Genomic DNA, 10,253 nt, shown 5'->3' with positions numbered 1-10,253 from the left:
GACACGTGGCGTGGTCAGGATTAAACAATACCAGAATCTACCAGTTGGTGCTTTGTCAGACCAAGGTGGTGCTTCATTAGTCCAATGGGGAATAACCACGTATGCCAAGTCAAAATATAGTTAGCGCATGGGACCAGATCTTCAACGCAACCAGTGCAGTAAAAGGTTAACTTCTCCATTGTCAGATCTAAGGAAGATCTATGGAAGGCGTTGTCTTACTATGGTGAAGATGTACGAATTTTATGTTAGCGACATGGCGCTTGGAGGACACATGTCCTCGTGGGTCCAGTTTTGGAGGTGCAGGAAATACAGATGGTTGACACATGGTCGATTTCCATTGATTGATACACTGAGGGGCAGGGGGCAATATCTATCTTGCTTGCCATTGGATCAAGGAAAATCGATGAAAGGCGCCATGTCGCCATGGTGAAGTTGTGTGATCTTTACCATAGAAACATGGCGCCCTTTTGCCACGTGTCAGTGGGGCCAAGTCTCGCTAGGGTACGGTCGCTGAGGTGATGCCAGGTGTGCTGACAGCATTCCGCAGGCCCAGAAGTTGAAAAGCCAGCATGAAACATGACGAGTCTTCATGATCGTTAGATCAGGGGAGATCAACGGGAGGCTCCATCTCACTATGGTAAAGTTGTGCAATCTTTACCATAGCGACATAGTGTCTTGCTAACGCGTGTCTCACTGGCAAACCAGGGTTGACAGTTAACGACCGAAAGTCAGTGCAATTGATGCAGTGAATATGGATATTAATTTTGATGCTATAGCTAGATGGTGGAAAGGTGGCGTAGTTAGGATGAGACCACTAGGCGCTATGGCGCTATCAGGATTTTCAAAGACCTTTTCAATAGTGACATGGTGCCCAGTCTATATTAAGGGTGGTCAAACGTGGAAAGGGTGTCCAGAATGGTAGAAGGAAGGAATGTGATTGGCTGCATGGCCCAGTCAGCATGTGGAACCGTTTGACCTCGCTGACCCAATGGATTCATGAACCAAGAGACGAAGGTAATCAATTTTGTTGAGTGATCTGGTCTTCATGATCAATCTCGACCTACCCGGACTGAATGCAGACTAAGGAAGAACACTCCACCGTCTTAGTCGATCCATCTACCCAGTCAAAACATCGATGGCACCATTTTTATTCCTCTCAGGACACCTGTTGCAACAAAGATCAGATTTTTCTCAGATTCCCATGATTGTCCTCCATAGGACTTAATGGTAGGTAGCTGCAGGGTCACTTCAGCAGCAAAAGATCTCAGTTATGCCTAAACTATAAAGGTAGATTTGGTAGTTTTTGTAAGGACTTTTTTCTCTCTGATTTTTCCTTTGGTTTTGCTCTGCAATTCTAGTGTGAATTCGCCTGTGCCTCTAAACTGTCTGATTCTCTACTTATCTCCTTCAGCCATTGGTATTTAAGTGCAAGAATTCTTTGCCTATGCCATTGTTTTGTGGAAATCTATAATTCACATGACTGTATCTTTGTTGGCCTGTGAATGATATATAAGTGAATTTCTTCCTTGTGTCATTCGTCTTGGTTTTCTGATCTATGTGTGGTTATTTGATTAAAGAAAGTCTGGATGTGTATATCATTAGTTTCATTCTGGTTCAGTAGCGCATGTATGGGCAGAGAATTGGTCCGAACACTCTATTTTGGTGCATCACCTCCTTAGATTAGAACTAGGTAGATTTGCTTTCGTGCTCTCTTTCTCCCTTTTCCTCTCCAAGGGTAGTTAGGTGCATCTTGATAGTAAGAGGAAGCCGGCCTTCTCTGGAGACTCAACCTCATAGTTCAAGTCCCACAGCTTGGAGGTTGTTTCCATGTTTCACTAGGTTGTCCATGTGCATAGGCCTTGGACAAGGGTGAAAACCTAGGTGAAAACACTTACCTTTTCTCTATAGGCAAGTGATAGGATGTGCTATTTTTGAGAAATTAGCCACAAACCTTTGATAATAACTAGCTAGTCCCATAAAACTTCTCACTTCAGACACGTTTGTAGGTGCTGGCCACTCTACGATAGCTCTAATTTTAGTTGGATACACAGCTATTCCATCTCGCGTTATAATGTGTCCAAGGTAACTTATCTCAGATTTGAAAAATTCACACTTATCACAATTAGCATATAGCTTATTCCTTTGGAGACACTCAAAAACTTGTCTCAATTGTTGTTCATGCTCCTCCAAGGAGTTAGAATATACTAGAATGTCATCCAGAAAGACAATTACAAACTTATGAAGGAAAGTTCTTAAAACTCCCTACATCAAACTCATAAATACTGATGACGCATTTGTTAAACCAAAAGGTACAACAGTGAATTCATAATGCCCATACCTAGTTTGAAACATTGTTTTATGGATATCAGCCTCTTGAATTCTAAGCTGATGGTACCCTGATTTAAGATCAATTTTAGAAAATATCTTAGCACCCTTAACTTGATCAAATAAATCATCAATTTTAGATAATGGATACCTATTCTTGATAGTAACTTTTTTCAACTGTCTGTAATCGATACAGAGTCTAAGTGAGCTGTCTTTCTTCTTAACGAAGATAACGGGTGCACCCCAAGGAGAGACACTTGGTCTAATCAACCCTTTCTCAAGAAGTTCTTCAAGCTCAACTTTGAGTTCTACCAATTCTTGTGCTATCATACGATAAGGAGTTTTAGAAATAGGTTTAGTGCCAGGCACGAGATCAATCCTAAAATCAATTTCTCTCTTGGGTGGAATATCCAAAATTTCCGTTACAAAAATATTAGAAAATTCCTTAAGTAAGGTATGGTCAAAAGTAGTTTGCTTTGCCTTAGGTTCAAAAAAATCATTGACAAAAATAGCAAACAGTTTGTAGCCTTTCCGTATACACCTTTGAAGTTGTTTAGCGGATAAAGATCTAAAAGAAATAGGTCTCTTAATACCTAATATGAATCTACTTGATCCAAATTCATCAATGCACTCAATGATCTTTTCACTGCAGTCAATTACAGCTTGGTGCTGATCCAACCAGTCCATTCCCAAGATTACATCATAGGTTCCTAAAGGAATAACTTTGAGGTTTGCTATAGTGGTAAATGCCATAAGACGAATCTCACAATCTACCACAATTAGCCCAGTTTCTACCTTAGATCTAGAAGCTAACTCAACTTTCCATGCCAACTCAGCCTTTCTCACAGGAATATTACAATGTTTAACCAAGTTTACAGAAATGAAAGAATCAGTGGCACCTAAGTCAAATAAAATGGAAATTTTTGTACCTTGGTAAGTACCTTTAGCCTCTATCACCGTGTTTTGATGTTCTGCTTGGTTATGATCCACAGTAGCAAAAATATGGTGATTCCTTCCAGAATCTCCAATAGTAGCTTCAGAACTTGATGCTCTTGGCTTACTATGATTATTGCCCTTAAGAGGACAATTCCACTGTAAATGACCCAATTGCCCACAATGCCAACATTCTGCTCCTCTTTTGGTACTCTTATCCTGTGAGGAATTTTCTTGTGACGATGCAAAACTCTGTTTCACACTTTTAGTAGGCTTACTGGATTTAGGTAGTTCAGGGACCTTAAACCCCTTGTCTGATTTGGTAAACTTATTGAACTTCCTCTTTTGGGATTTACTACCATAGCCACTAGATGCTACCTTAGAATCATCCCTAAAGGATTTCTGATTTTTACTACTGTCAAGAATAGATGGGTTAACAACACTCTTGGTTGAAAGACCAAATTTCATTTCGGCAAGCTTAGCCTGATCAATAGCTTCCTTAACAGATTTAGGTTGGACAGTTCTCACTTCCTCACCGATCCTAGGATTTAAACCCTGGATAAAGTGTTGCACTAAAGGTTTATCACCTTCATTCCAACTAGAATACCTCTTAAGTAGAAATAATCTTCTTTTGTACATTTCCACTATTGAATTTCCTTGAGAAATGCTAAAGAATTCCTCAGACCTGGTTTGCTGCCTAAAGTCAGACATAAACCTTTCCTGAAACCTCTCAACGAACAATTCCCAAGTGACTTGAGAAATATGAAGGCCAAGGTGTTCCAACTCCATATTCCACCAAATTGATGCAAAAGACCTTAACTGCATTGCAGTCCAACGAACTTTCACATTAGTGTGATAGTCATGCAGAAAAAAACACCTTTCGATGTTTAGAATCCAAGCTTTAGCTTCATTACCAGCTTCTATTCCATTAAAGTATGGTCCTTTAAGCTTAGATATGTCTTTCAACTGAGTCTTGATAATAGGATCTATCACCACAGCCTGATTGGCATTGGAAATCTGAAAATTTTGAGCATTTGCTCCTCCACCAGGAATATTATTCCTAGCTTCAATCCCATCTAGTCATCCAAGAATCTGCTGAAGAATATCAGCTTGAAATCCCCCTTACTCTTCATCATGAGGAATTTCATCATCAAGTCTTTCATGATGATCTTGACCCCTACCAAGGCTATAATCATTAAATCCAAATAACAGATAAACTGATAATACAATTTCCCTTTCACATTAAAATTGTAAAACAAGTAAATAATTTCTTACACATAATTATGCAAAAATAAACTCGCATAGAATATGACAAGGTAATGATCCAGTAGTCCTAGGGTGTCAACATGAGAATCTACGTTCAGCCACTTGTAGATCTCATTATGTCAGATGAAACCACAATGTTCTTATCTTATTATATGATTCCCATCCCGTGAAATTTTTAATGTTACCACTTGTTTAACTAACTTTCATAAACTTTCTCATAAGGATCTAGACTAGTGTCGGAGGGCATCTGGCAACATAATTCCATCACCACAAGTTACTCGCTTTATGACAGCCACCCATACTATAGGATCACACTTGCATAATCTAACACACATTAAAGTTTAATTATCCTGATTAGAAGAAAATATAATTTAATTTTCCAATTCCAACTAAAAATCTTATTTTGCTTCAATATAATAATTGAATCTGCAATATAATATCATATGAAACCAAATGAAACCATATTTGTGACCTTTCTTATTTTTCAAAAATCCGTATTACCAAACCAACAATGTCCCCTTTAATTTCACAAGCAACCAATTTTTAAAAAAAACTGCAAAACAACTAAACTCTAATCTAATAACAACGAATTGACCTTTCCATGATTCTCTTAAAATGCATTTCACTTTAAAATACCCACTTAAAACTATCCACAAATGTTAATACTAACAAACATCAGAATATGAAAATCAATCAATTTTTCCATTTTCCAAACTAGTGTTTTACAATAACCTTTTTTACTCACAAGTCTAAAAATTATTGTTCTCGAACAACCATTATTTCTAATACATGGTTCCAGCTCGATACACTAGAATGCTTCCGATTTCCTATATTCCAATTGACAAAATTCTCTTAAAACTGTTGTCAAATCAGATTCAACAAATCATTCATGACATTAACAGTGACATGTATTCCAAACAAAATGTTTGGCAAAAAAAAACACTACCCTACCATGTATATTCATTTTTCCTCAGTCAAGACTCTAGACTGCGACTCACGTCCTCAGCTAGGTTCATAATCAAAACACAAAATATACTACAGCTTGTATTTGAACACAACTTCCATACAAAGCAATATACATACAGGGATCGACTTAATAACAGCCATGAGCTAAACAGTTGAAACCAAAACGTTTACGAAATTGTTGTCACAACAATGGCTCCTCACCAAAACCCAAATGGTGAAAATAAAACATGCTAAAACAACAAACCCAACCGTTAATATCAAAACCCCATTTAATATATATAAATAATACTGGCTTTGCACACAGAGCCATGTTCTGCAGACAGCCCATTCATGAATATCGATTCACACCTCAATACCATACAGGTAACCCTACTTTACATTCCTTTATCAAAGCATTGTAATAGAACCTAAGAAAGAAAATAATATAACTAAAATTGCCCATTATAAAGCATCATAAACTCGAATACTACTTTCAAAAAATAGAGCACTTTCTTTTTCCATCCACGAATTCTGGGTTTATCACCCATTTAATTTTGATATTCATTATTTGCAAAACCAAAAGAAACAAAACTAAAACTACAAGATTATGTTGAGAAAGCCCCCTGTCTATGCAAAAGTGGGATGAAACACAATTAGAAATTGCCTGTCAAGCCTTTCCTCCAACTCGAAACCCCAAGCTTTCAATCTCGCAACCGCAGCCTTCAAACCCACAAATTTCCTATCAAGCGAGATAGAAATAGTAAACACCATAATGGCCATCAAATTCCCTGAAGAATCACAAAGAGACTTTCTCAACAGAGCATCAAAATCCAAACTGAAAACCCAGCAATGGCAGTTCAAGCTGTGAGAAAATCAATGCCATAACTGCAAGTTTATCTCCAGCGACTTCCTCTTCCATTCTTCCAACACATGGCGAGTGCAGTACCATTTCAAATATCATTGCAAATGCCCTCCATAAAATTGTTAGAGTAATTATTTGTTTGCACTTATTAACTAAATCACTTTGATTTAATTAATTAAGTTTCCTATTACTCTATTTTGCTTAAGCTATCTTGTAGGTGCATTATTAATTAATTATTAATTAATAATGTGCAACCTAGATTTTTAGTTTAGGGTTTCTATCTCACCTTTATAAAGATGAGCATTGTACTTTCTTCATTATCTCTTATGCATTTTTCATTTGAGAGCAACTTTTCTTCTATCTCAATTTTTTAGCAAACCCTTGCCTCTTCTTGTCTTTTTCTTCTGTGACAGGTTTTTGCATGCAGAGATTCGAAGGCTTTGTGGATTTGATTGGCTTATTTGCTCAAATTCTACATGGTATCAGAGCCAGATCTGCTGTAGCTTGTTCAGTGTTTCAAGAAAAAGGGAGAACAAGGGTTTGACGGATCAGATTTGGTGTTTTTTCAGGCTTTTTCTAAGAAAATAGGGGGGTCACTAATTTTCAGAGTAGTTTGAGGCCACACATACCTCACGGATGGATTCAGAAGGTGTCAAAACCCCTGTTTTGATATAAAATTTGTCCGATTTGGACAACTTTGATCTGGGAGGCAAATTTTTTTTGTTGAATAGGGCCGTATGGCCCCTGGCACGCAGATCGAGGCAGAAAAATAAAAAAATTCGCAAAATTTTTTTTACAGCGGCGATTTACTAACCGCATTGGTTACCGCCGCGGTTACCGCCCAGCGGCCCGCAACGGCTCCGCCGGCGGCTCCGGCCGCGGCACCGCCTCAGCTCCACCGGAGCGGCGCCTCCCGCCCTCCTCTGCCGCCAGCGGCTCCGCTGCCTCCTCCACTCCGCCTCAGCCAGCAGTGGTGGATTTTTTAAAATTTTTGTTTTTTTATTATTTTTTTATTAAAAAAATAATTTTTTCATGCATTTTCAGAAGGCCTGGTGGTTTTTTCTCCGTAACTTGAGCATACGGACGTATCTTTTTGATCCAAAAAATGCGCCGGTAAGCTGGTTCCAAGACGAAGATATTATTGTAGGATTTTTAATGTTTTTCTGCAGTTTGGTTGACTGTTTTGGTAGTCAAAGCCGGATGTTCTATTTTGCACTCCGGGAGGCATATCTTGAGCATCCGATCTCCATTTTTGGACTTCTTTATATCACTGGAAAGCTCTTTCTGTGCTCTTTATAGTGATGTTGGTTGTTGTTCCAAATTCTATTCTAGGCACATCCTATTCAGTCTTTTTCTTTTTAGCATTCTGGTGGATATCCTGTTTGTTTCAGGTCCGGGGATCGATTTTGTTTCTTTAGTTACTTCATTTTGGGCTTTACCTTCTATTTTTTTAGCCTTATGTTTTTTCTGATCAATGTTGATATTCATTGTAAGCATCTTTATGCAACACACTGAGATAAAGTGCCACTCTTGCGTTTCGGGATCCTTTTCATCATTGTGATTCGTTGTACTCGCACTATTTTATAAAGTTCCATGGGGGGGATAGTTGTTTGCCACTTATAGGCCCTCTTTCTCTTTTTTCTCATGCAGTGTCGATGACACGTGCCTTTATTGGTGTTTGTACCTCACTCTCGATGTGTCTGGTTCCTGTGTTGTAGGAGATTTTTTGGCCCACCTTTTCAGCTGCCTGTCACCTCACCTGCCTTAAGGGGAGGTTATATTGTTGTTCTATGCTTCTTTGGTTGATGGTTCATTGGTGTGAGCTACGTATTTAGTACCTGATCCTACATACTAGGCGATTGCAGTGGCTGGCTACCTATGCATTTCGGTGAGATGGATCATCTACCATATAGACACGCTCGGTTTGTGCCTTCTATTTCCATGGAGGTTCTACATATCAACATTTTGACAGAGTTTTGCGGTTCTTCATGCTTCAGTGATTCTCTTCTGATCTCTTTGTTCCTTCTTTTGGAACATTCTTTGCTATCTCTTTTTGGAGTAGGGTTTTTCCCATGTGGTTTTCTCTATTTCTCCTCTTTATAGAGATTATGTTGTGATTGGCTACCTGATCAGGCCTTGTTGCCGGGACCCAATTTTCCTGCTTTCATAGCTGTGCTAGGTTAGCTTACCTCCTGAGCTTCGCTTAAGGGGGGGTGTTAGAGTAATTATTTGTTTGCACTTATTAATTAAATCACTTTGATTTAATTAATTAAGTTGCCTATTATTCTATTTTGCTTAAGCTATCTTGTAGGTGCATTATTAATTAATTATTAATTAATAATGTGCAACCTAGCTTTTTAGTTTAGGGTTTCTATCTCACCTTTATAAGGATGAGCATTGTACTTTCTTCATTATCTCTTATGCATTTTTCATTTGAGAGCAACTTTTCTTCTATCTCCATTTTTTAGGCAAACCCTTGCCTCTTCTTGTCTTTTTCTTCTGTGACAAGTTTTTGCATGTAGGGATTCGAAGGCTTTGTGGATTTGATTGGCTTATTTGCTCAAATCCTACAAAAATCTCACAAGATAGCCACCTCAAGCCAAGTTCATAATATGGATTTTCATCTTAGTTAATGCCTTAGTTTAACCCCATATGATAGGATAGACTAGGCACTAACTTAGGAAGTTTAGGAATTACTAACATAACATAACACTAATCAATATTAGTATTAACATCAATATTTATATTAATATTAATATTAATGTCAATATTAATTAATATTAATCCAACTAACACCCAAACGTTACTAACAAATATATATATATACACACACACACATATATATATATACACACACATATATATATAAATATATCTAATAGTTATTTATATATACATACATAATTATTTATATACTGATGCATTTATATTCATACACATATATATTTATTTATTTACGCCTTGTTGTAAATATATAAATATATATTTATATATACATATACTTAAATCCGGCACAAAAATTCAAGGTGTTCTAAGATGCACTGACTTAAGTCTGAAAGTGCGAACCAGACAAAAATATAATACTAAAACCATACATTAATGATTATAAAAATGATTCCTAAATCTAGAGTGATTCAGATGACAAGATTCTACAAATAATACAAAGCTGGAAAACGTAAAACATCTGATTTTAAAATCAGTCTTTGAGAATCTCTGAATTCTCAAATAGTTCAATATGATAAACCAGAATACTAGAACTTAACAAGTACCAAATTGTTCAGAACAACAACTAATCACAGATTTCAAAGTGATGGATGTAGAGGATCAGGGCCATGACATCATTGATGTCAACATATAAATAATTATGTGAAGGCTGAGAGAGTAGGTGATAGAGATTGAGGTTGTCTAGACAAAGGTGTTAATGTTCAATTGATGCATAATGAAGGATATGAACTACACTCCATCCTAATGGTAAGGTTAAATGCACATAATATAAATAGACGATGTACATAAGATATGTGAGATATATAGAGAGTAGTGTAGAGACAGAGCAACTGTTAAGTTATTTATGATGATTGCAAATAGATTCTCTAATAGAGATATAATATGAAGATGTGAAATTAGACAATGATAAGAGATAATTTGAGGGTAATGTTAGCGAGTGCACAAGCCCTAGTGTCGTATGTGTGAGAATTTTTATAGACTATGGGCTGATAGCGCTATTGAAATTATAAAATATTTAATTATCTTATTATAATTAACTGGGAAAGCCTAAAGGCCAACTCAAGGAATTATTTTGAAGATATGGTATAAAGGAAAAATATTTTCCTTGTTTGTAAAGTATGTAGTATGCATAGAGTTCAAGGAAGTGCAAACAAAAGCAGAGTATTTGATTAATGTGGGTAAGTGATCCAAGGGATTA

The 10,253-nt window shown here is 37.1% G+C and overlaps 1 protein-coding gene across 1 annotated transcript; it reads right to left on the bottom strand.

Annotated features, from left to right (window-relative positions):
- Window positions 1-443: 443 nt before the first annotated feature.
- LOC149565962 (uncharacterized) lies at window positions 444-6,388 on the bottom strand. The gene is made up of 8 exons (XM_089816416.1): window positions 6,313-6,388; window positions 6,121-6,257; window positions 5,735-5,803; window positions 5,608-5,634; window positions 3,283-4,275; window positions 2,477-3,162; window positions 1,121-1,165; window positions 444-585 (listed from the first exon to the last, which is right to left on the bottom strand). The coding sequence occupies exons 1-8, from the start codon at window positions 6,386-6,388 to the stop codon at window positions 444-446; spliced, it is 2,175 nt and encodes a 724-aa protein (XP_089672542.1).
- Window positions 6,389-10,253: the final 3,865 nt, after the last annotated feature.

This window comes from Cupressus sempervirens, chromosome 3, assembly GCF_028749045.1.
Source record: "Cupressus sempervirens isolate cs-2001-9-10 chromosome 3, ASM2874904v1, whole genome shotgun sequence".
Taxonomy (NCBI): Eukaryota; Viridiplantae; Streptophyta; class Pinopsida; order Cupressales; family Cupressaceae; genus Cupressus; species Cupressus sempervirens.
This window is presented reverse-complemented; position numbering and strand designations above follow the sequence as displayed.